The sequence below is a fragment of the Mus caroli genome, chromosome 12 (genome assembly GCF_900094665.2).
Source record: "Mus caroli chromosome 12, CAROLI_EIJ_v1.1, whole genome shotgun sequence".
Taxonomy (NCBI): domain Eukaryota; kingdom Metazoa; phylum Chordata; class Mammalia; order Rodentia; family Muridae; genus Mus; species Mus caroli.
The window spans coordinates 77,632,947-77,659,572 of record NC_034581.1 but is presented as its reverse complement, the minus strand read 5'-3'; the positions used below and the strand labels follow the sequence as shown (position 1 = coordinate 77,659,572).

General features: G+C 43.7%; 1 protein-coding gene and 1 long non-coding RNA gene across 3 annotated transcripts in view; both read left to right on the top strand.

Moving 5' to 3' along the window:
* The window catches only part of Dpf3 (double PHD fingers 3), a 275,179-nt gene that overhangs the window by 208,655 nt on the left and 39,898 nt on the right, over nt 1-26,626 (top strand). The window contains exons 8-9 of one of the 2 annotated variants that reach the window (XM_021178798.1): nt 6,068-6,196; nt 8,908-9,522. In XM_021178798.1, coding sequence (XP_021034457.1) covers nt 6,068-6,196; nt 8,908-9,110 — 332 coding nt within the window. In that variant the 3' untranslated portion in view covers nt 9,111-9,522. Of the gene's footprint in view, nt 1-6,067; nt 6,197-8,907; nt 9,523-26,626 lie in introns of those variants that run through there. The other variant, XM_021178797.2, reaches the window with a different exon arrangement.
* On the top strand, nt 9,615-20,990 carry LOC115032786. Its single transcript, XR_003838415.1, has 2 exons — nt 9,615-10,217; nt 17,852-20,990. It is a non-coding gene; the product is annotated as an uncharacterized LOC115032786 (long non-coding RNA).

The window sequence follows — 26,626 nt, the reverse complement described above, 5'->3', positions numbered from 1 at the left end:
TGCCCTCTGGTCCAGCCTTCCCCACAGTCTTGATCACACCACTTTTAACCCTCTCCTGGCTCTGTTCCACACTGGGCTGCTTCTGTCTCTGCCCAGCTGCCTTCCCTTCCCTGTCTGCTACTTGCTTCTCCGCCCCTCCCGCAGCCCTCATTAAAGGCCGGGAGAAGGTAGTGGATGTGGCATTGGCCTCCAGCTGAGGCCTGCTCACTGATTCTGAAGGGAAGGCACATTGGCTTACGCGCTCCCTCCTCACCCTCCCTGTCTCCAAAGCTGCTTCCTCCGGCCTGTCTTGCCCACTGTGTCTTCCATGGCCAGCCTAGGGCGGCCTTTCTGCACGTTCTCTCTCCCACTCTCCTTTTCTTTACTCTGTCTTCTAAAGATGCGCCGCACAGCCAAGTGGTACCAGGCTAACATGCTTTACACTTGAGAGATGGAGTAATAACAGGTGGCAAGAGCAGAGGCTGCTGGAGCCCAGGATTCTGGTTGCCATGGAAACATGACAGACCTGTAGAGGGACACAGGAAGTGTCAGCCATGGAGGGTGGTGGGGGAGCAAGCCAGAGGGGTTAGGAGAGGCACATCTTTTCCTGGAGGGCTCTGCTTATGGCTCCCCATTTTTCCCCAGGTGCTATACACCCCATCCAAGCAGGCTCTGGACAAACAGCTGCAGGATGGAGTCTGGAGCTCAAGCGAGCTTAGTGGACACTGACCGCGTCCTCGTGCTTGCACCCAGCAGGTCCTGGCAGGCAGCCTGAGCATCTGCTCAGAATGGGAAGCCATGCCTTTGTGCATATGCCAGGAAGAAGCATCAACTTCTGGCCTGCTTCCTCTTTCCCCAGGACACCTGGGATCTGGTTCTCATCTCTCCAGGAAAGAAGTGACTGATGGTGGCCTGACTGTCCCACCAGTCACTGTGTTCATGAGTGACAGGTAGCATTGCAGCGGGGATGGCATTAACAGGAGAGAAAGAAGCCCTGTCATGGATTTGGGGCTTTGTTTTCCATAGATAGAAAATGATATTTAACCATTAGGTCCTGTAGCATATGAATAATGTCTCCTAGCATGCCTGCTCTCACTTCTCTGAGCGTGGTGGCTTAGACCCTCGGGACTTTGGTCACCTCATCTTTCAATCTGTATTTCCCACTGGCCCCTAAGAACTGGTGAAGTAGCATATGCCAGAAATGTCAGATAGACACTTGCTTCTCTTCCTTTGTTTTGCTTTGAGTTATTTGAGCACCTCCCTCGCTTCCAATCTCCCCCTTGCATCTATCTACTCATGACCTTTGCGCCCCATCTCTATCTGTTTTTTTTTTCCCCTTTGGGGTTTTCTTGAATTATCTCCCCCAGGTAAATTTCAGAACTCTCAGAGCTCACTTTCTTTTCTTGGCGGCTTACCTGTAATCTCTTCTATGATCTCAGCCACGAACGTCAATCCACAGTAAACCAAATTCATCCTTGTGGACACTGCTATCAAGACATTGCCAGGGTCTTTGTCCTTCCCACTGTCTTATTCTACAAAGTGAGACTCAATTTCCCATGTGCAGAAGTAGAAACTATTTAAATGCTACTTGCAAGGTCTGGGCAAGCCCCTTATTTATAGTTAAATCCCTTTATAGCAATCTCATGTATGGTGCCCAGAAATTGCTTGTGACTAGGTCAGGCCATAGGCCAGTGTAGGCCTAATGTGAGCTATGACTCAATGCTCTTCACCATGAGTCTCTGGAGTTCTCTGGAGAAGGGTCTCCACAGAGTCACCCAGGAGAGATCACATTAGATATAAGTTCAAAAGGAGTCTCTGCTTTTATCAGGACAATTGAAATAATTTCTATCATCTTGAGCTTTACAATTAAAATATTGGGTGAGTCAAATAGACCCAAAAGAGATTTATGAAATTCTTGCTGTACGCAGTATGGCCAGAAAGTGTCTATTTCCAGACCTCCTAGGAGGTTGAGAAGTATGAGTTTCGGGGTGTACAGGCACCTGGGGATAAAACCCATCTTCTATTTTTATAACCGAGACCTTAATCTTTTTGCATTTTGGTTACCTCATCTTCCAAACAACTCCTACTTCACATAGGTGCTGTAGGAACCAACGCAACAATGTACACCTGGCATCCAGCAGATAGATCTAGCCTCTGCATAGCTGTGCAGTCGATATCTGCTTCTCTTCCTTCTCAGCAAGCTATTGAGTCACAGGGAGGCTAAGTGGGTAGATATGACCTGGTATCACTTCTCAAGAGGTAATGAGTTCTGGTGTTAGGCTTTTTGGAACGGTTGTGTTAGCCAGGCTTTCGTTGCTCTGGGAAATACCTCAGGGAAATAATCCAAAGGAGGGAAGATTTATTTTGGTTCGAAATTTCAGAGGTTTCAATAAAAAAAGCTGTTAGGTTCTGTGTTTGTAGGGTTATGATGAGGCAAGGCCTCATGGCAGAGGGGGCATAGCAGAGCAGAGCTCCCTACTTCAGATGGTCAGGAAGGTGCCAGGGTTGACTGACCCATTTTCTCCATTAAGGTTCTACCTCTACAGTTCTGTGACATCCCAAAAACCTATTTGAATTTTAACATGTCATTGGAGCAGGTCATTGGTTAGGTTAGAACCTGTATGGTCCAGTCACTCCCTTGAAAGTTCTACCTTGGAAAACTGCTGCCTTGGAAACCAAGTCTTTCAAACACATACTGTTTTGTACCAAATGATAGTAATTGTGTGTATTAGTCTTCTAGCAATTCAGGACCTCCAGCCACCCACTCTTGCCTATTATGGGAGCTGTTTGTGAGTCTATCTGTTTGGACATAGACTGTCTCTTTGAGGAGTCACGAAATAAACCAAAAGCAATGAGAGATTGCTCGGTCATCAGGTGCCATGTTCTGGATGCAGGAGGATGATCCCACGTGCATTGTATGATACCCACTTAGACCTTTGTCACCTTTTAAAGCCATTCATAGCTGAGCGTGGTGGTGCATGCCTTTAATCCCAGCACTTGGGAGGTAGAGGCAGGCAGATTTCTGAGTTCGAGGCCAGCCTGGTCTACTGAGTGAGTTCCAGGATAGCCAGGGCTATACAGAGAAACCCCGTCTCGATCTGCCCCACCAAAAAAAAAAAACAAAAAACAAAACAAAAAAAAAACCAAAAAAACAAACAAACAAAAAAAAAAGGGGGAAAGCTATTCATCCCACAAATTGTTGGTCACCATTTCCAGTCCACAAGTCAGTATTGCAGGTGGTCCAGCAGTGAATCTATCTGAAGGAATGGATCATTGTGTGTGACTATATGAGGCAGGTGTGCACGTTTAGCAAGATACAGAATAGTGATACGAACATAGTATGACTGATCATTGCTGGTTAGGAGTAGGGAGGGTCCATAGACACACTTGTGCTCTCCAACCAATCTTGAATATAAAAAAGCATAAAGAGAACCAATGTACACGTTATTAGCCCATGCCTTGTCATTTTATTGGGATGGAAGGATGCTTTGAGCCTATTGCTGCAAGAAGAGAGACCTCAACCAAAATTAAAACATTGATCTTACTGCCCCCTCTCCCCTCCCCTGCCTCATGGTGCACTATTGCTGAACTATACCCCTCCCTCACTGACTCTTTCTAAACTGGAACGTTGCTAAAGCAACACTACATCCCTCACCTCCTCTCATCACAGTTGTACATACCGAGGTCTACCCTCCTCACTCCTCTATACACCATTTTATCTTTCTGTATATACAGGGACACTGCCTTGACACCATGTCATCAGAACCTTCTTTAAAACCATGATCCCACACATGCCAGACAAGCGTTCTAATAATGAGCTATATACCCAGCCCTCTTATGACTATTTTAGTTTAAATTTTGACAGAGGATACCATGAGTTGCCCAGGCTGGCTTTTGACTCCCCTTGGCAAGCCTTGAACTTGTGATTCTTCAGTCCCCACCTCCCAAGTATTTGGGTTGACAGGCCTGTATCACTAGGTCTGACTTGGAGGTCTTGATTCAACAGAATATTCTACCTATGGTCCCTTTGCTGAATACTGTAAAGAATAGTCTGGCAGTTATTAGTCTCTGTAGTTTTCCCTCTTCATCTTTAGATATCATCAGGGGATATAGCGAATTGAAGGCATTTATATATATATATATTTTTTTTTTTGGTGGTGGAAGAATGTTGAGAACAGGGAAGAAATCTGATATTACAAGAAGTCTGTGTATGTAGAGGAGAAAGCCTGGGACCTGGGGACTTTTTGGCATAGTGTGCATGGGATTTTTTTTTTTTTCCTTGTATGTGGGCAGTTACTCAGACGTAATTATCACTCCACACTTTGTATCTGGTTCACTCAATTGTGAAACTTGGCATGTCACCGTAATATTATCCACCTCTTGTTTATGTTTACTACTTAATAGAGCTCAGTGTCACTCTTGAAGAGGAAACCTTAAGTTTCTTTGCTTAAACATACTTAGATTTTTTTTTTCTCTAGAAAGTATTGAAAATGGAGAAGAGGTCAGTTGAAAAGGAAGGCAGAGAGGGCAGAGAGCACTTGGGCAAAGTATACCTCACAGGCAGATAGATGCACAGGCCTCGTGCAATCATCTGTAAAGCCACTCGGCTAGTTGTGGTGCAAAGAGGTTATGGAAGGAAAAGTCCATCCTCAAAAAGATCACAAAGGGTGGCCCATTCCTCTGCTTCCCCAAGCAGAGGATTGTCTGCCTCCTTGAAGATGGGAATTAATGGCTTAGAAACTGATTAAACAAGTCAAATATCAACTGATAAACGGATTAACCCTCTGTAATGTAATTCCACTAGCTTTTGTCTTCCGCCTTCCCCAGGTAAGTTTTCTATTCCTGGAGGCAAAGAAAAAGGCATGGAGGAAGCGAAGGCCGGAGGGAATCCTATTAAAGGGGGCGAATCCGTTTATCACTTACTGTCTGGCTGGTATTTCTGCTCACATATCTGCTTCCTCTTCACAGATTTGTCCCCTATGGGACTCTGATTAACGTTAGCCAGTGAATAAGGAAAGATAGCAGCAGACACCGAGGATGCTAAGGAGGAGGAGGAGACCTTGTTGGTTAAGGCTGACTTCACAGGCAGAGAGACTTCTCTTCTTAGTAGCAATCAGGGAGTGTGACTATCACTGAGACATGTCTGCATCCGAAAGAGGGGAATAAGAAAATGGAAGCATTCTCTCACACGAGCAATCTGTCCATCTGTCCTAGGCTTTTCAACCAGTCCCGAGTAACTGGGAATGACTGGTCTCAAAGGCACATGTGCTATCACAGGGGTCTCTAGTCAAGGCCACACCTGAAGACCTTTCACTGCCTTTGCTTTGATGTTCAGCAGGGGTAGGTTACGGTGTTAGCCTGTTCAGTTACTTGTGAAGATCTTATGTTCATTCGCTTACCACTGCATCTGTCTCTGATGTGAGACGGAGCTAAGTGCCCAGTCAGCCTGTGTCCAGTTCCAGTTCTGGGCACTTGAGGTCCTCAGATGAACTTATCCCAGTTGTTTTCCATGCCTGATGAGTCTGTACTTCTGAGAGTTGAGCGTGAGAACAGACAGCTTGTGTACACTCCGAGTCTCCAGCATGCTGCCTGGAAGCGACTAGGCACAGATACTGAATAAACACATCTTTCACAAAGGCTAGGCCTGAGTGTTGGCTGTTCTCTCTCTCTGGTTCCTCTTCACAATTTCCATCTGACATGTTGGAGTCCGTACAGGATTAACAGAGGTTTACCTGACTAATAACTAATAACTCATACCATTTCTGAGTAGTTTTTTTAGAGATGGAATTGGAGGGGCAATGATGTGTCTATAAAAACATTGAACTGGGAAAGGTTTCAAAGATGAGATTCTGAAGGACTTACAGGACAAATACCATTGGACCAAAAAGGATCGATAAAGCAAAAGCAAATATTAAATCCTAGCCCAATATGGCTGATATCACCAATATCAGTAGTCTATCCAAAGGTTGTAACAAACTCTACCTTTCTAAGCTTTCTGTTCTTCCCAGAAGAGACTCTGCTACACTCCAGTAGAAGAGCAGGCAACACCTAAGTCTAAAATTGGAATTATTTCTCAATGTTTCCACAGCCCAGAAAGGACCAGATGGGACAGTCATTCCTAATAACTACTGTGACTTCTGCTTGGGGGGCTCCAACATGAACAAGAAGAGTGGGAGGCCTGAAGAGCTGGTGTCCTGTGCAGACTGTGGACGCTCTGGTGAGTGTGGCCCCTTCCTGCATTGTGTGCTGTAGACCTCTTCTCCCTGGATTGCTTTGTCATCTCTCAGTGGTTGGGGACAGAGGAGATCAGAAAAGTGATATGGCAATGACTTCAGTGGGAAAGGGGTTCTCAGGTTTATTTTCTTGTTTTTCTTCTTTGGGTCTTAAGGAATTCTTAAGGGTCCCAGGGGAAAGGAAGAGGAGAAGGTCTGGCTTTTCTATGAGATGGACATAACATTGTATGCACACTTGTGGTCCAAAGTACGGTAGAACAGAGATACGTGGAGAACCCTAGGCAACATGCTATCTTGTACTAGATGATGACCATGCTAAAAAAAAAAAAATTGGTGTTTGTTCTGTGGAAATACCTAGGACAACCCCAGAGTATGGAAACAGAAGAATCAGAGAAGCAGCTACATCCTGAGTCGTGGGGGCTCTTGTCTACCAGCACAATCCTGCCTCCATCATTGGCTGCTCATGTCATATTTCCATGTAGAACAGTGCAGAGCTATGTTTACATCAAGGAGGGCAGGCATCCTTGGGAGCAGCCTGCAGTTGACCTTGCCTACTCTTTTCATCTTCAATCTATCCAAAGACTAAAGTATCAGAAAGAGACGTCTTATTCCTTCATTCTTAGAATGAGTTATCGTCTTGGCTGCGGATTGGATTTCAGTTGTAGATAAATCATTATTTTTGCCCGATCATGGTCAGTTGGTACATTAACCCCCACCCCCAATCTTTTTCTATGTCGTAATTAGACCAAAGCGCAAGGCAGGGAGCTTACTGCAGATACAATCTTCCCTTTCACCAGCTCCTTGCTGCAGACATTTTGGTTGGATGGTTGGGGCTAGCTTGGGAGGTCATCTCATCTTAAACCTTTTGATCCAGTGTTATTTTCAGCCCCAGTCCCAAGGGAAGGACTGAGGTGACCTCATCTTAGTTTTCTGCAGTGACTCAGTTCTGCCTGGTGTGTCCTTAAGTCTTCCCTTTATCTCTTATGTGTTTTGAAGCTAAGACTGTTTAGGGTTCTAGCTAGCCTTGAGTGGTAAACCAATAACTGGAAATGGACTTAGTGTCGATTGCCTAAGACCCTTTACATTGGATTCTCAAGGACCTTGCCAGGGAGTTCCTTTTGTGCAATTCTGTCAATTCATTTATGGTTCAAGTGTGATATGTAACATTGACCTTTTACTTGGAAGATATGACCCTGTGATAGGCAACTCTGAATTTTAGATTCTTAAAAAGAAAATTAAACAAATGAACTTGAACCCAGTACTTTTTACTTGTTGTAAGATCAGGCAATCAAACTACATCAATTTTATCAGAAGCAAGACCCCTTGGTGGAGTGGTACACCAAGCAGGGCCTTGTGGGTTGCTGTAGGCCTTGGTGGGTTAAAAGGAAGTTTTAGGGTCCTCACTGTAAGCTGCTGGAATTTCCCCCTTTTATTTCCAAAAGAAAGATGAGGTACTTTAACTCATCTACAGATATCAGGAGTAGGATGTTATTTTTTTTTTCCTTTCTACACAAAGCTTCTCTTCTTACGACCTTGGCTCAGCATTTCTTCCCCTGGTTCTGTCTGCTCTGCGCTTCATGTATCATTTTGCAGTGCTGTAGATATTCTCACTGTAATCGCTGGGAATGAATTTGGAGGGTCATAATTCAACACCTGACTCTAGTGTTCCTGGAATAGTTAAAACAGTTTATACAGGCGGCATTAGCCCATGGGGTGGGCTGCTGAGGCAGATGGGTAAATACATGTCCAGGGCCTCCTCAAGGTCCTTCCAGAGGATTGTATGAATTGAAAGAGCAGATTTCCCCTGCTCAGCTTACCCACTGCCTCTGGGTCCTGGGAGAAAATGTCTTGTCTGACTCTTGCATGGAAGGGACCATCACTATGGTATTGGGTTCCAATAGAGTATGAAAAGAATTTAAGTTTTATAGGTTTCAGGACACTGTATTCATTAGGGTTTTTAAAGCCCATTGTCACCTTTCAGTGTGTCTTGAGTTCATATGGACAGGGTGAACCCTCTGGAGTAGCTAAGACATGGACACGTTTAGTGGCCATGGTGTGTGAGATTGCAAACATTTCCTGCAGGGTTAAAGAAAGCAGGGAGTTCTTCTGAGCTACCACCAGACTAGCCAACTGCTCTTTGTTTTTGGTGCACGTGAACTACATACACGGCGTCAGGGGGCAATGGAAAGAGCTGTCAAAGAATGGGATTAGAAGCGGGTCCAAATAAAAATAAAATGGACGAGGGCTTAACCACTTTGAATGGGTTATCTGACAGTAATACCTTGGTAAAGCTGACTGTCAAAGTGACGGACGAACATTGTTCAAAGAAACACCAACTGAAACTACAAAGAAATGCCAGCAAGGCTTTAAAAGTGCCAAGTAAAAGCACTGTGTGGGGCAGGGCTGAGTGAGTGTGTGCCTTTGTACGAGCAAAACCTAAGGAGGGATTGTGTGTGTATTTGGACACATGTATCATGGTCAGGATGAGGCCTTTTCTGGGAATTGGAATCTTCCTGGAAATGTGTGCTTTGTCCTAAATCCCTGTCATCAGGTGATGTACCCGGTTAGTCCCCTTTGGTCTAACACTGGCTTATTACCTTGCTGTTAGGAGTAACACTGTAATGACATAATGAGAATATTAATGATGCTGTCTGTTGCTTAACCCATGTGCTGATATATTCATCATACATGTCAGCTCATTTGGGAGGAGAAGGCAGGAAGGAGAAGGAGGCAGCGGCCGCAGCACGTACCACGGAGGACTTATTCGGTTCCACGTCAGAAAGTGACACCTCAACTTTCTACGGCTTTGATGAGGACGATTTGGAAGAGCCTCGCTCCTGTCGAGGACGCCGCAGTGGCCGGGGTTCACCCACAGCAGATAAAAAGGGCAGCTGCTGAGCACATGGGACAGACTGTGTGGCCAATTAGCCACCCCTCCCCCTGACTCTGGTCATTGTTCTAGTTCTGATATATATTTTTAAATGAAAGACAACTTGGGCATTTCCCTTAATCCTTGCCTTTTCCTTCTGCCTCCCACGTGTCCCTCCCTCTCCTGGCATCCTTCTATTTTGGGTACAACAGAAGCACACTCTACTGAGAACCAGGGAAGAGCAGGATGAGAGTCCTCTGGGGAGCCATGGCATCATGGCGGGCTCTTATCCCTAGAAGTAGGAGAAATTAAGAGGATTTTCTGTCACTGGGGGAGGGCATCTTTTTGATGTGAGCAGAGTTGATTTCCTGTTTTCAAGAGAAGAGGAACACGAGGTTTGAAAACAAAGAACAAATAACATTAACAATATTTATTTATAAATAACTATTATTAGACTCAGATGAGGAGAGAGAGAGAGAGAGGGGAGAGAGAGGAGAGAGAGAGAGAGAGAGAGGAGAGAGAGAGAGAGAGAATGGCCACTGGGTATGTGTGTGTGGAGAACTTCTTCAATGGGAGTTGGTGACTCCACAGAGTAGACCCCTCCCCATGTCTCCTCTACGACCTTTCCATCTTCCTGCTTGTGTGAAATGGCAACCATCCCAGAGAAGCCTGGGGCCAGTTACAGCTGGCCTCCCTCCAGTGCTGGCCCAGAGCAGCAGTGGCCGCTTCCCTCGGCCCCTTTTCTCTTCCCTTGTTGCTGGGTTTCCCTCACTTTCCTCCTGGCAAAGATCAGCTTCTGAAACACAGAACGGAATGTCAGCAAATCACAGACAGGCTCAGAACTCTGACAGAGCAACCGAGGCCGGCGCTCCTGGAAGGAAGAGTGATACTACACAGTGTATCTCCCCTCCCTCTGCCCCAGTATAAGAACACGTAGCCGCCCATTGGACGAGAACGTCTTCCAGATTTCTTCTACTTGTTATAGTGCCTGCCAGGCACTTTGTTTTATCTTTCCAATAGCATTTCCTGAAATAAACCAAAGCAACACTTGGTTCGAGGCCTCAGGGATAGAGAAGGCTGTCCTCTTCACTGACAGTCCCTGAGAACAGAACAGCTGCGAGACCCTGCAGAAACAGGTATGTCCTGGCTGAACTGTCTCACAACGAGTGCAAAACCATCATAATTTTTTTCCTCTTTTTTTTTTTTTCCTTTTTTTAATTTCTTTCCTTTGGTTCTTCTAAGCTTGCTCTTTTGTGTTTCTGGGTTCCCCCTTTGTGGTGCTGGGGTGGTGAATGGAGAGTCTGCCCTGTTGTGCATGCTGGACCTTAGTGCTGGGCTGATGATGGCTTGGGGTGGGGGGGAGAGATGGGGCTCTATATAGAATGGCAAGCTTTTTGACTTCTGGCTTCTGGCTTCTGGCTTTTGGCTTTAACTGCAAGAGAGAGTGGCTGGGGAAATGCTTGGCTGCCTTTTCCCGTGGTTAACTGTGGAAGTGAAGTCTGTTGGCTTGGGTAGGAATAAAAGAGGCAGAGACCATGTACTGCATGCCTAGGGTGGTCTTTTGGGCTCTGAGAACCTGTTTTACAGCCAAGGGACCTAGTCTAAATCAAAGATCTCTGGGCTGGCAAGATGGCTTATTGGGCAAGGGTGCTTGCAGCTAAGCCTGATATCCTGAATTTGACCTGTGGTATCCCTAAGGTGGAAGGAAAGAACTGACTCTTGTAAGTTGTCCTCTGATGTCCACGTGTACACCCTGGTGTGTGTGTACACATACAGACACATGGGAGTATTCATGAGCACAGGCACACATACACCCCCCAAACAAACAATAACCACATGAAAGACCTCTGACCAACACTCACCTGGACTGTTGAAGATTCTGAATTCCCACAAAGTATGGCCAGGGCACTGTGCTTCCATTAACACACATTCCAAGGTCCTTCTGGTTGTCTAGTCATCTGATTGCTTGTAAGTATCAGAGGAGATTGGTTCCTACAGTCCACCATTTTGCAGGTCTCCCTGCATTACATCACGCATAAACTAACAAGCTAACTCAGCAAAAGGAAAGGCATACAGACACACCTAAGAATGGAAGCTTTTGAGTCTTCCTAGTAGCCCAAGACGAAGGACCATTTTCCTCTTCTGTTTCATAAGAAGCAGGATAAACTGATTCGAACGTTTGCTCTCAGTTTTGTGAGGTTGAACGTGACATTGCCACCCACTTTGGGGAAGTTCTGCTGAATCTGTATGTGCTCCTCTTCCTAAGGAATGGTGCATAGACCTCCCATGTGGTACTGTTCCCGCATGCGCACATGCAGCAACTCCAGTAGGGTTCTGTCCTTCTGCTACTTTCAGCTCTGTACTTCCTTCCTTTGATTCAGATGTTGGGCTCATAGACTTATGACTTTCACTGATGAAATGTCATCTCCCAGGTCAATAAGAAGGATATTCAGTCTACACAACCATTTGAAGTCTTGTTCATGATCCTGGAATTATCAGTGATAATTTGACTTTGAACTGGGGATGTTTTAAAACCCATGTGATTAGAACAAATTAAACACACACACACACACACACCACTTTAAGAGTCTAACTTGTGCTTCTAATAAAGAACCAATAGTTTACTAACAAGGCTAACCCCCAGGACATTATCTAATTGTCTGATTTACATCACTAGTTTAGTTTGCCTTTCAGTTTCTCTTGTTAGGCATAGCAGCTGCCATCCTCCATCCACCCAGCAAAAGTGACACAGTGCTGCTGCCTCACATTGTTTGAGCATCACAACTCATTTCCTTACTGCACCAGCATCTATAAACAGACTCAGAATTCATATTCTTTAAGGAAAACTCAAGGAACTGGATGGAACCTGGAAGATGACCAGATTCCCACCTTTCACCTTTCAGTCAAGGAAAAGTCAACTTGGAGAGGTTCACTCACTTGAGTGAGTGGAACAGAAGTCGGTTTGGGGGTGGGGGCATGTCTTAAAGCAGAGGGATAGTGCTTTGGAGAGAACGCATAGGAGGGGGCAGCTGGCTGTCATGGATCCTGGAAGACTTGATGGTGTTAAAATTAGGTCTTTATGCCCCTGCTCCAGAGAACAGAATCAACGTGTGTACTAGGCTCTGTGTTGAGTGCTTTCCTTAGAGTAGTTCATTTGACTTCTATCCCGAGATAAATGCTTGCATGATCCCAGGTTATGGGTGAAGAGGCAGAGGCCTAGAAATGAAGTTGAATGCACCTAAGCCCCCACACATAGTAAGGAACCAGGTCTCGACACCCAGCAACCTGATTCTCCAACCCACCGCTGGCCCTCTGTTCTGTCTCTCAAATCGGCCATAGTTAAGAAATGTGTATTATACGGTGTAGACTTCATCAGTTCCTGTTGTACTAAAGGATACCTGTAACGAATGTGTCTTTAAAAGCCAGCCTCTTCAAAAGCAATTTCAACCGACTAAAAGCAAGCAACTAGATTTCATTGAAGAGAATTCTAATTCTGATCAAGGTTGTACAGAATATCGCAGGTGACTACTATTCTACCTAAACTGTAATTTTTAGACAGAGTCTGGGTACCTCACAGGGACAGGAAGCCTTTCCTTGTGACCGCATGGACCATAGGAGTTGTATGAGCCACTAGAAGGTTTGGGTTTAGCATCACTATGAACATTTTGGAATAAAAAGGAACTCGCAATCACCTATGGAAGGACATGCCCAGAATGCTTCAGAAATGTCACCTTGTTTTTCTCAGTACCAGCCCCAGCATGGGGGAAGCAAAGGTACAGAACTCTGGGCCAGTTCAAATCCTCTGGGGGAAAATCAAGGCTGTAAAGGTAACTGGGATAATAGGTTGGCTATCTGATGCTTGTACCAACCCTAATCTAAGGTGTCATTTTCTGTTCCGAAGACTGAGGGGATCAGAGAGTAAGCTCACGACAGCCCCGGGAATGAGGAATATGCATTTAATTTTTAAAGGTACTTTAAAGTCAGCAATCCAATTTACTGCTGGTATTTTAGAGAGAGGGATTTAATAAAAAATAGGACCATCACATCAATAGCATCCGTTTGTCTTCCTGCTTGCTTTGTGTGTCTCTGTGCACCTAATGGGTTGGCACTTGATATTGCCTCTATACAGCACTTGAGGGAACAAGAGATCATCGTGTGGGGAGAGAACTAAAGGCTGTTTGGAGGTTCTTGCTTCATGGTGGAATAAAATTAATTAATTTTTATTCCAATATGCCTCCTGTTACAGCTGATGAATATGATCTTGAACATGTACTTAAACTTTGAGCAGGCCCATGCATTGGGAATTTTTCCATGGGGGGGGGGGTTGCTTGGTCTTCAGGAGTGAAGTTGCTTATGTTGTGGGTTTCCGTGTGAGTTTCTTGTTGTGAGCACTGTTTTAGTTTCTCTGTGCCCCAGATGTGGACGTTTCTTTTTATTTTGATACAGGACCAACATTTACTGATTTTTAACTTTGGAAAAAAACCTTGTAAGTTGAGTCACATGTCAAGCATCTCCTCTTTACTGGTGAGGAAACTTGGTTCGATCAGCTTAGATAATTAGTCTACAATTCCAAGGTCAATAAGTTCTGGTTGGCTGGATCTACTTATTTTTAGTTTTCTTAAACTCAAGTCTATAGTGGCTTACTTGCAGGCCGTGTGTTTGAAGATATCATGAGTGGAATTAGTAAAGGACTTCCTATCTTCATTGGAGTTGAGAAGAGTATTCAGTTGAAAACAAAACCAGCCTATTTAGGCGAGTGGTTCTCAGCCTATGGGCTGTAATCCCTTTAGGAGTCATATAACATATGCTGCATATCAGATATTTGTCTTATGATTCATAGCAGTAGCAAAGTGACAGTTATGAAGTTGAGGTGAAATAATTTCATGGTGGTGGCGGGAGAATCACCAGAACAATGAGGAATTGTGTTAAAGGGTCTCAGCAGTAGGAAGGTTAAGAACTACTGCACTAGACAATAGAATTACGTTGAGAAGCAACAGCGCCCAAGTTCCCATGGACTTCTGAAAGAACTAAGACTGAGTTTCCTGTGTGGTTAGGGTTTGGATGGTGCGGTGGAGTGGTGAGGTATCATGGAATGAGGCTCCATTTTCATCCTGTGCCTGAGAGCCTGTGAGATCACATCACTGAATTACACGACACTGGTGTGATTAATAAAAACGATTTCTGACCATTTATTAAAAAACAATAAAGGAAAAACCATTATGCTTGATTGATTTCCAAAATAACTAAATTGATGGAAGCTCTCCTTTGGAGGTGATTTATTCGCTGTGGGGCTGGGGGCATAGCTCAGAGGTCTTAAGTTCCCAAAATTGATCCAAACAAAACACAAAACAAAACACACCACACCAGGAAGACTTGTAATCCTGGTCCTGGGGTAGGAGTGGTAACAGCAAGAGATCCTTAAGGTTAACTGACTATGTGTCCTAGTGTAGTAAGTTGCAGGTTAGTCTCAAAGAAAAGAGTGGTCCTTGTCTTAGGAATGACTCCTGAGGTTGTTCTGTGACTTGTCCATGCACATGCAAACGTGCAGGTATTCCCCACTCCTACATCCACACAAAAGAAGTCATTAGCTAGAAAACAAACAAAAACAAGTACATTCAAAACTTCCATAGGTTCAAAAGTATCTTAATACTGGCATTCAAGCAATGGCTAAACTTAAAAATAAACAAAACTCTTAATAACTTCACACTTCAAAAATTAAATATAAAAGTCCTATATACCCTTTACCCAGATACTCGAAATAACCATAGTATACCAACCACAATCAGGAATTCATTTTGGTACAATATTACAAGCTTCGGACCTGATTATCTTAGTGATGGCTTTTTTTTCTGATCCAGAATCACACATGGCGTCCAGTTGTCCTGTTAGTCTAACACTCTTTAACCTGGATTCATGAGTTCTAGTGTCTGCCTTGGGTTTTCAATTTCTTGATGCTTTTGTAGAGTGTTGGCTGGTCATTTTATAGCCATTCACTTTAGGTTTTTGTACTATTTTCTAATGATGTAAACGGGGCTGTGCATTTTCAGTAAGGATGTTATAAAAAGGAGGTTGTGTCCTTCCCAGTGCATTGTCATCAAGGAGGCCCATGATTGACTTAGCTCTTTGCTGGTGAGAAAGATATTGGACCTGTCAGCTGAGGGTTCTAGCTAGTAAGTTCATAGATCTTGGATGATAATGCTTGTATTCAGCTATGCCTCTCTTCATTTGGTGACTAGGAACTGACATGCAGTGTAGTATATTCTGAATCCTTAGCTCTGTAAAGCTAAGATGAGGTTAAACTGCCATTAATGGATTTATTGGCCAATGGAATTACTTGCAATCTAGCTGGGGAGACTAAGACCAGATATTCACCAATGCTCAATATGTAAGGGATGTCATAGGGCAGTATGTGATATCTTACTGTGGCTCACAGTAGTCAGGGAGATTGTCTTAGAGGGAATCGTCCAGATTGGCATGCTCCAGATAGACTGATGTTCTTTAAGCTGCAGGTTTGCTGTCAGAGAGAATAGAGGTGGAGATGAATCAAAAGCAAAAGTGGGAATCGCAACTTGATCTGCGCAAAAGAGCAAAAATAACATGATAGAATGTCTAAATGTTGTGCTGTAATGTTCTTCTTACCTGTAGTCTTTCTCCTCCAATGATGGTGTGTTCCTGAGGGCACAGGTGACATCATTCCTGTCTGTTGATAATATTCAATACCACTGTAATATTATTTATTGAAATAAAGTGAGAAGTTAGCAATGCATCTGAGCTAATTAGTAGAAATATTCTAAAATCTTGTTCTGTACACATTAAGTGCTTGACTAATAGTTCTGATGGAACAGTGGAGAAGCTGTCATTGGAAGCAAGATCCATTGGTCCAAGCAGAGAGAGAGAGAGAGAGAGAGAGAGAGAGAGAGAGAGAGAGAGAGAGAGAGAGAGAACAAGATGACGGCTGAAGGGCAGTGAAGTGGTAGAGAGGGATAAAGGAGAAAAAATGAGGATGTGGAAGATGAAGGTGGTGGAGAGCTGTTAGTATGGAGAAAGATGAGAAGCCAAGTTTCAATGGAAGGGCTCAGTAGGAGACCAAGAATAGCAAGGCATTTTCTATGATCTGTAGTTGACTTAGGCAAAGTAAATGGGAGAAAAACGAAGGTCAAAAGTACTAACTCAAAAACTGACTAGCGACTTTCTAGGTGGGTTAAATGAATCAAAAGTGTGTGTGTGTGTGTGTGTGTGTGTGTGTGTGTGTGTGTGTGTGTAGTGTTGATGGACAGATGAAAGGCAGAAATTTGTTGAAACTCAAAGGGCCTGATTTTGGTTATGCTATGAACACTTGACAAAGTGGTAGGGACCATGTGTCCACAGAGGTCAGGAATATTGGAGGAGGAACAAAAAGACTCTTTCAGGGGATAAAATCATGGCCAATATCCAAAGAGCAAACAAATGGCAGGTAACCTGGGGAAAGCCAGAAGAAAGGTCACCCTGGCATATAGTAGTTCAATGGAAAGGGCCAGAGTCATGTGGCACTAGCTGGATGGAACAACAGGAAAGAGTAGCTAGTCAGGGAACAAGTTAGCAGCTCAGAGAAAGGAGGCTATGTTGAGTGGGATCAAGTGGATTGAAGGAGCAGGAGCAGACGCTAAGGGAAGACTTGATGGGCTTGGGAATGTGGACTTTTTTCAGTCTTCCTTTGGAAATAAAAATGAATGTACAGTGTCACTTTTGGAAATGTGTTTCCTCATGGCTTACACACTAGGCTGGCCAGGGAGTGATGTCTTTGGTTGACCAGAAGGAGCAGCATGGTAGATGGTTTGAACTTGGAGGTGGTAGTTTAAAACTTCGGTTTTAAACTTTATTCTTTCTGCCTTGGTTATTTTCCATTTCGGCTCCTTCTGCCTTTCTCCTTCCCTCCATTCAGAGCTCAGAGCCATGTGGGCCCTCTCTATTGGGGTTCCATCCTTGTTCTCATAAATTGCTTCTAAGAGGAAGTTCAAGCACTTGCTGTCATTGCCTGCTCCTCATACTGACTATCTCATACTAAACACCAAAAAGAACTTTGTAGTCTCCATTTCATCTGGAAGCAAAACCTATACCCGGTTGGCATCTCTCCCGTCTGTTCTGAAGTGCCGCCAGTATCTAGAGCTGACACATGGCATCACTGGGCTAGTAGGGGACTGGAGTGCACTCTGTGGTTTGGTTTCTCCTGGTAATTCTGATACTTTTTATCATTTGGCCAGGGTTGGAGGTGAAGATGTGTGTGTGTATAAAATCATGTTCTTTTGGTCATGGGCCAGATGGGCCAGGAGCTGGGTTATCTGTGGCTGTTCATATACCTCTGAATTACTCATTTCCACATAGGTGATTGGAAGACATGATTTCATAAGGGTCTTCTGGAATGTTTTAACTTTGAAAAGATTTGGTTTGTTAGGTTCCCAAGTCGAAATCTTTGGGTCTTTTTTTTTTTTTTTCTTTGTGAACACCCAGCTTTATCTTCTGTATTCTCTGTCTCCTGGGCCATCCAGTGGTTACCCTGCCCTGTTGCCAGCTGATTTCATGTTGCTGATGTCTGAGGCACCAGAGAGCCAAGCCTAGTTTTCATTGCCCAAAGCTGTGGCTTCCTTAGCTCCGTCATTAATTAGTGGTTTTCTTTTGTTTTCAATTCATTCCATTTTCACCCCCCACCCTCATCCTTAATTGTGATTTTTCTTTCTTAGGTAGCTGTTCTGTGCTGTTGTTTTTTTATCTCTCGTTGCCTTTCCCTCTACAGTCCACTCTGTGAGCCAGGAACTGCTCATCCTTCAAGCAAGCCATTCCTGAAGAAGGTGAAGAGAACCCAGATGATGTGTCTCTCCTCCTCCTCTTCCTCCTCCTCCTCTCTTGCCCAGCCTGTACTGAATGTGGATCTCGACTAATGCCGGAGTCAGCAGGGATTGGATGGAAAAGCCCCAAGCGTCTCTCAGCTCAGCTCAGCCAAGTTTTGGAAACGGCTCAAGTTTGTGCAATAAGAAGATTTTAATTTTCTATTTTTTCCCTTTTAAACTTCTTGATTGCCTTTGCTTGGAATGCCTGTGAGAAAGTACCCAGCTCAGGCTGAAATTTGCTCTGCAATACAAATAACAACACAAACTGACAAAGACAAAAAAAAAAGCAAACTATTTTATTTATTTCAATATTTAAAAGAAAAAAGTGCTACCATTGCACAGTCTTTTGGTTTAAAATGCCGTCGACTTCAAAGGTTAAAAAAAAAAAAAAAAGCAATTCTGTGAAGACCTGAACAAGAGTGCTTACTGTAAAATAAAGTCGTCATGGTGACGCTAAGGAAAAATACCCCACATTTTTAATAAGAAAATAAAGATCAACTCTGCTCTCCCAGGCTTTTGAGAAAGCCATTCGTGTATGTGCTTTAGGTTTTTTTGTTTGTTTGTTTGTTTTTTAATTCCTGTGAGTTGGATGTGGTAAGTGAGGAGTGGCCAGTTCTTCCAAAGTCCGCTGAAAAGTATTGTTGGCGTTAAGTGTGTTAGGATCTGATTGAAATCAACTAGCCCCAAACCAGCAGTGTGTCCCCTCCCAACTGCCCCTCACCTCAGATGAAGCCCATTGGTCTGAATGTAAAACTACAGCCTGTCTATCTTGTCTTATGAGGCCTGATTCAGGTAGGAATTCTACCCACTGATTGAATGAATTACTGCAAAGCTCAACAGCTCCAAACAGAAATGATTTTGTGTAGAATAAATGAACAAATAAACAAACTTCTACAACCAAACAGCCAGGAGTAAGCAGTGGCTGAGGGGACATGGCTCAGTTAACTGACAGCTGCTCAGGTTGGCCAGGAGAGTGCTACTGAGCAGGTTTCAGAGGTCTGAGAGCCTAGACTTGCTCAAGAGACTAAGGAGTTCATTGGAAGATAAGAAACTTGAGACTCATTTGTAGGGAGAAATAGGAAGGCGAGCATTCTGTGTGTGTCCTTTATGGCTGTTATGGCGGATGAAGTGGGATTTAGCATTGTATGTTTAACCTAGCCCAGGAGGTCAGCCAACTGTCTGGGCTTCTGGGTTCTACCTCTTGGCTTCCACTTAGCTTATCTATTACATGTGCTGAGCAGAGTCATGGATGGCCATAGATATGACTTAAGGCTGCAAAGTCTCATCAGCAAAAGTCCTTGAGCCACAGTATTATTGAAATTTCCCAGCCTGAGAATAAATTTCATCTACCATTGAAAGGGAAGGGTAGACAGGCAGACTTTCCATTAGACCCTTCAGGTTTCCCACTCAAGAGAAAGGGGATGTCACCAAGAGTGTCTTCTTATCATTTTCTGATAGAAAATGTTCCATGTCAAAAATGTTAATTATAATAATAATCTGTTCTCCAATCCACACTCACAAGTTATGACTGTGATAAAGCTTTGCAATGATGTAGGGTTTGTGTGACGTTTGTGTAAGTTTCTGTTAAATAAAAGACTGTTTCCAATAGTCTTATAACATCTGTAAGATTTGCTTATCAACCTCGTCCTGCAGAAGTGACTTACAACATGGTGTGGAAAGAACTGCAAGGACTTGGATCCCTTGCCTGCCCAAGATTTGTTTTATTTAGAGGTGCATTCTGGGACAGCAGTTGCCACTGGCTTGAATGCCAGGTAGGGGCATCAGAAGTGAGCGATGCTTGGTGTTGATGCTACCATCTGCTCTCAGTTCAGAGTCGCTGTCACCCATTCCTCCATCACCAGCACCATTTACCATTCCTTCCATGGTCAAAGCAGAAGTATCGAAATCCTGGTTATGGGTAAAAGCAGAGCATACCTGTTCAATGTTGCTATTGTACTGCCGCTAAGAAGTTTTGCACAAATATGAGAGGTTGAGCCTATGCTTGGAAGAAAATTTGAGGTTGCCATTTTTTATTGCCTGAAAGCTACTGTTAGGTTAGGCTCCCCAGGCTGGCAGCTGTGCAAGCTCTAAGGTGGACCCCTTGGGGTAGAGTTTTCCTAAAAGTTCAAATGGATGCTATCTGAAGGATCATTTAGGTTAGCCTGTCAAGTCAGGTGTTTCCGTTTGAGCTTTGGACCTATCCCCAGGGGGGCCAGGTGGAGCTGGAGTGTGACATTTCAGAGCTGTCGCCATTGCGTTTTACCTTCTCTTAGAGTGAAGGATACATGCAACTTCCATTTTGAACTTGTGTCTTCTAGGTACTAAAAAGGAGGTTGATTCCCACTCCTAATATTTCATGGTCCTTTACATCCCTATCTCCCCTTTTGAATTTTGGATTTTATTTTTGTATGTGTGTGTACATGCATGTATTCATGTGTGCATGTACGTGCATGTGTGTGTGGGCCAGACGTTGGTGTTGGTGCTGTATGGTTTTCCTTTATCATCTCCACCTGAGTTTTTGAGACTTGATCTCTCGCTGTGCTGTGCCCAGATCTTGACAACTGTGAGTGCTAGGGATCCGATTGTCTTTGTCCCTCTCCCCACCAGCACTAGGATTATAGATGTGTTGCTGACCCTCCTGCCTGGCTTTTCAAGTGCATGCTGGGATCTGAACTCAGGTTCTTATGCTTGCATGGCGAAACACTACCCGACCGTAGAAGAGGAGCCATCTTCCTGGCCCCTCCCCCCAAACATTGGGATAAATATTCAAAAGGTAAAGCTTACTGCTTTAGCCACTGAGTGTATAGTTCTATGGCAAAAGTACATTCATGTCATTGAGGAACCATCTCCACCCCATCTCTAGACCTATTTCATCTCCAACTGAAACACTCCCTTTGAACATCAACTTTTTCTCCTCCCCAGCCCCCTGGATACAGGGGTGACAAGACTGTGTGGTGCCATCATTCTGTTCTGTTACCCTGTGAATCTGACTACCTCATATATCTCAAATAAACGGACTCATGCAATATTTGTCCTTTGGTCAAATATTTGTCCTTTGACTTATTTCATTTTACAATACTCCCAAGGATGGTCTGTGCTAGGGCGTGTGATGACAGTTCCCTCTTTGGCGGGGTGAGTGTGAATGTATGTATAAAGCACATGATGTTTATACATTCATCTGTCTATCAATACTTGGAGTATAAAGCAGATATCACACATTTATTATATACTTCCATTATCTAGAGATTGTGGGGCATTAGAACCAAGTTGTAGGTCACTGAAGAGATTAAATATCTTTTCTAGAGAGAAGTGGTTACAAGGGAAGTCTTCCCTCTAGTTTGCATTCTAGAAAAGGGCACCTTTCTCTATGGGTATCTTTATAACTAAGGTTTTGCTGTCATGGTAATGCTTACTGGGATAAAGGGTTGCCATAGAGTTTTAGTATTGTTATAAATGACCAGGGCTAAAAGAGACCCAGGATATTCAGGTGCCAGCAATGGCAGGTCATGGAGGGAGTGGCTGTCATTTCTCAAGCATCTAGTGATGAGTTGTTGGCCAGAAATGCAGATGCTTTGTGTCTGTAGATGATCGCAGACAAGAGGGAGGAGGAAGGGGTATACGGAAGCTTGAGGATGAGAGACAGACAAAGAGATCACGTTCTTCTTCCACTTGAAAAACGTATTAGTCGTTATAAAGAATTAGTGCTTGGGGTGAAGTCCAAGCACACCACTTACTATAATGGGTTAGACTGAGAGCTGAAGTTCAGATGACTGCAGAGCAGGTATCTTCAGTAAGACAAACAGGCAAGGTGTGAGGAAAATAATAGTGCCAGGGAGAAGGGGACCAAGTCTCAGTGCCTAGCCTCAGGTCACAGAGACAACAAGAGTGTGTAGTGCCAGAGAACATCTCAGTCTACTTAGCTCAAAGGATGCTGGGTGAAGAAATATTCAGGATTTTCAGGTTTTCTAGCTGTGCATGTATGTGTGGTGGGGGGTGAGAACACATACATGTGTTTGTGCGTATGTATGTGTTATGCACATATGTGTACATGTGCATGTGTGTATGAGTATTTGTATGTGTATATGGGGGTATGCATGTTTGTGTGTCTGTGGTATATGTGTTGGGGGGAGATGGTGGTATGTATGTGTGTGTGTGTGTTGCATTTGTGTGTGTGTATGAGGGTATGCATGCTTATGTGTGTATATGTGTGTGTGGGGGGGTAGTATGTGTATGTGTATGAATGTGTCAGTGTGTGTGTGTGTGTGTGTGTGTGTGTAGGACAGAGGTTAATATTTGGTGTCTTCCTTAATAGCTTCTCCACTTTATGTTTTGAGACAAGATCTCTCACCGAATCTGGAGCTCACTGGCTACCCAGAAAGCCCTGGGGATCCTCCTGTCTCTACATCCTCAGCACTGGGATAACAGGTGTGTGCCATGATGTCCAGCTTTTCAATATTCATATTTGCACAGCAAGCTCTTTGCCAACTGAGTCACCTGCTGAGCCATCTTCTGGCTTTTTAAGAGAAGTAAAACATAAACATTTTGGTGAAATCTCTCCATTTAAAACATTTGATAGTAGAAGAAAACCAAAGACTGAAGGTCTACTTGGTGTGGACTAAACCCAAGTGTGACTGTATATAGGACATACTTGGAACACATCTTGATGGTTTTGGACTTAGAGGTCTAGGTAAGGTTGAGGTAGGAAGCCTTGTCCCAAATCCTTGAGAACAGCAGACCCTCATGTTGACTCAAGGATGTAGGTGGTGTCTCCTGGCTTAGAGGGGTTATATAGTAGAAAAGGGCGCTTAGGTGCTCTCTGGGTAGAGTTATGCCATCCATCATTCAGCAATCAGAGATTTGGGGTACGTTTCTAGCAGAAAACACTTCATCATCTTATCCCTTTTCTCTGCGTGTCCATGAAAGATCCTCTCTGTAAAACTCTGGGTAAGGTTGTGCAGTTTACAGATGTTTTCATTTTGCATTATTATTGCTGGCCAGCTAGGCACCCATCATGCCACATACCTTCTAAGAACTCTATGTGACCAGAACTTAATTTGAGTTTTAGCCCCAAACCAGCAAATTCAAATTCAGAACTTTGAGTAAAATCTCACCCCCATCTCGTATATGCAGTGTGTGTGTGTAGCTAGAGCTATAGATACAGATTCTTCCAGAATCTTTGTTATTTAAATTCGTTGTCTCTTAACTACTTTAGATCTTATGTGCATCTATTATAGAGGGTGCTTGTAAGAGAGTTGGATGGACTCTTGCATTTGTAAACACTGCTTCCTCGGACCAGCGATGTCTCATTTGGTCTTGCTGGGGAAGAGATGATTCTGAACAAGCACTTCATTTCCTGTTGATAATGGACACTCACAAGCTCTTTCTGTAACGGCCTGGATTATAAATAACTCAGATTTTGTAGGTCAGGCATTTATTGGAGCTACCCTACTCTGGGATTGTATACAATGTGTATGTGAATGGGTGTGGCTATGATTAAAAAAAAAAACAAAAATAAAACCTCTACAAAAATGGGCAGTTTGTCCATGGGGCGAGGTTTTGATGGCCCGTGATTCAGAGAATAGCATGCATTTAATGGGGGGTGGTGATGCTAACAGTTGGCTCTTCTTTTAAGCCTTAGGACCAAGAGAAAAGTTTCATGTCGCCAGCAGAAGGGTAGAGGGCCATTTAACCACTCCTAGTGGAAACGTTAAAGGCCTCACTATGAAAGGCTTTCAGAGGCAAAAGGTCCCACCACTGGTTTTTCAAAAGCTCCCAGTGATGAGCCCAAACCACAACAGAGTGTGTTTACTGAAGAGTCGAGGAATAACCAAATCCTGCCTGACAGTCACTCCCGGAGGGACACGCTGATGAATCCCCTCGTTCCTAGCAGCTCGTGTTGTTTTTAAGAATGAAAAATGGCAAGTAGCTCCTGTGTCGACGTGAACATAGATGCTTGGGTTTTGTCTGTAGAAGATAAATAATGATAAGGGGCATTCAGTGCAAAAGATGTGGCGTTGCTGAAGGTAAAGAGCCGGGTTCTTCCCGGTGTGGTTTGATGACGTGGTTATGGCTGTTACCTATGAGATGGTAAAGGTACTAAGGTACATTTCTTCCCGAGAGCTCAGATTCTTGTGCTTTTATTCAGGATCATAATGCATCCCACAACATTTTGTTTCATCGCTTCATAAGAAAAGCTTTCCCCATACTTGTTAGTGGAGAAGATTTCTAACACGAGACTTCCTACTGAATGGAAAATTGTCTTACTAGTTGAACATGGGATGGATGATCCTGAAAGAGGAGACTGGGAGCCAGGGATGCCAAGAGGCAACTGTCATGCCAAAAATTACTGAAGAGATTTTTTTTTTTTTTTTTGCCATGGTTAGGAGATGCTCAATTCAATGTCTTAAGCGAATTGGCTACCCTTTCAGATCCCAGGGTGCCTTTTGGTGAGGCTTATTGTTAGGTTTTGAGAGTTTCCTGAAAGAAGGAAGGGTTGGAACTGGTGTGGTTTTGTGTCTGCTCTTGTTTCAAGCTTCATCCTGTGTTCGCATCACTGGGAAGTCAGTTTTCAGGCTAGACTAGAGGGATGGAGATTATTTAAAGTCAGCAAATCCAGTGTTTTATATGTTGCGTAGTCATGGTGTGAGGAGCACATATCTCTTGGTTAGGGGAGCTTCCCTACATAAAATAGGAAATAATTTTTGAGAGTCAATAACAGTGGTTAGCCATGGTTTATTACTGACCCAATCGATTCAATTATGTTGGCTGTGTTGTTATTATTTTATGTTCTAATGGTTGAGAGAAAAGACAGGTTCTTACTGAATATTCCAGGCTTTAATTTATTGATCTTCCTGAAACTTCCTCCTGAGTGCTGGTATGTTACTTTTTTTTTTTTTTTTTGTAATGTTGGGGATTGAACTTAAACTCACAGGTGGTGTTAGGCAAGAGTTCTACCACTGAACACGATACCCTCTTCCAAGTGCTGGAGTTAGAAGAGTGTACCACTATGCTGGACTTGCCTGTTATTATTAGCCATCATCTGCCAAGGCTAGTTATACATGGGATAGACCTAGATGGTCTTACTAGAACCCTATCCAGTGGCTACTGTGTTATCTGAGTGAGTGATAGAAGGCTAAATTGGGAATGATGTGCAAGTCCTGAGAAGTAATTCTTAGGCTATGTTAGTATTGGTATCAGCAGTGTTAAGACCATGTTCAAATGAAATAAAAAAGACTAAAAAAAAAAAAATCTAAAATTTTGGGGAAGATTAACAACAGTATATCATAAGAGCAAGCAAGCCCTTTAAGGAAATGTTTAGCACTAGAGGTAGTCTAACTTGGAAAGGAGCATGAGTGGTCACTTAATAACTTCAGTGTGTCACTGAGAAAAAGATACTGGCCACTTACTGTGAGGACAGGAGAAGTGCCTTGGGGGATTGAAAGCAAATAGACAAACTCTTTGACACTGAGAACTAACTTTCGTCATTGGAGGCTAAGGTGGACTCACCAGTAGTCAAGAAGCCAAGATCTTTTCCTGTGTGGAGTTAGGGGAATGGGAGAGGAGACCTCCTGAGGTCTAACTCTGCAGCGCATAGAGTTAACATGAAAGGAGCCGGTGCCTACTTACCACCAGCAAGTGGAGAAACACGGACAAGACCGGTTCCAAGAATGTGTATTAGAATCAAGAAAATTCTACTTCTAAGCATACTCTGTTTGCACTGAAGCAATGTTACTCATTGGGTATTACAAGACACCAGCTGGCATGTGACTATTGTGGGAAGAGACAGTTTCCTCCAGAGAAATGCCACAGATGTGAAAAAGAAGTCAAACAGACAGGCCAAGAGGCCGCTAGTTGAATGGTACTCCAGAAAGCCCCATCTCTAGAGTACCAGTTCTCAACTCCATGGATTTCACAGCCTCCAACATCATCCTCACGAATGAATCATGCGCTTGCTAATAGGGCCTCACTATTTCATCCAGCTCAGATGGAGTGATATCACGGTCATTCACAGTTGTCTCCTAACCTCTCTCCAGCTGGCCAGGCAGAAGGGTCCAGTAGAAGACAATGTCTTATCAACACAATTCTACTTGGGAGGAAAGTGGTTAGCATCCTTTCTAGAGAACCTAAGTCATTTGGGAAAGAAGTCCTGTACACACTGTTTTCGATGTGCTTGCTTTAAAGAAGCAACAGTTGTGCTGTGTTCTGTGTGTGACGTGAGCTTTCTGTGGACTGTGACTCTAACAAGGCAACGTCTGCTGATACCTGCTGAGGGAGCAAGTGAGACATCACCCTGATGCTAGTGCTGCGTTATGGCTGGCTTATGGATTTGGAGACACCAGTGGTTTATAATCTCGAACACTTCTTTGGGTAAAATAGGCTGTCTTACCTTCATAAATATCAACCTTATGTCCACAATGGGAAAATAAATCAATACGTTCAAACCATTGTTACTTTCTGTAATAATCCTTTTTGCTTTATGCTACAGATCAATCGCTCAATACCCGAATGAATGCCTTCTGTGTTGCAATACTGTGTGAGGTTCTGAAGGACATACAGAGAAGCAAAGAGGGATGCTTGCTTGCTTTTTCTCTTTCTTTCTTTCTTTCTTTCTTTCTTTCTTTCTTTCTTTCTTTCTTTCTTTCTTTCTTTCTTTCTTCCTTCCTTCCTTCCTTCCTTCCTTC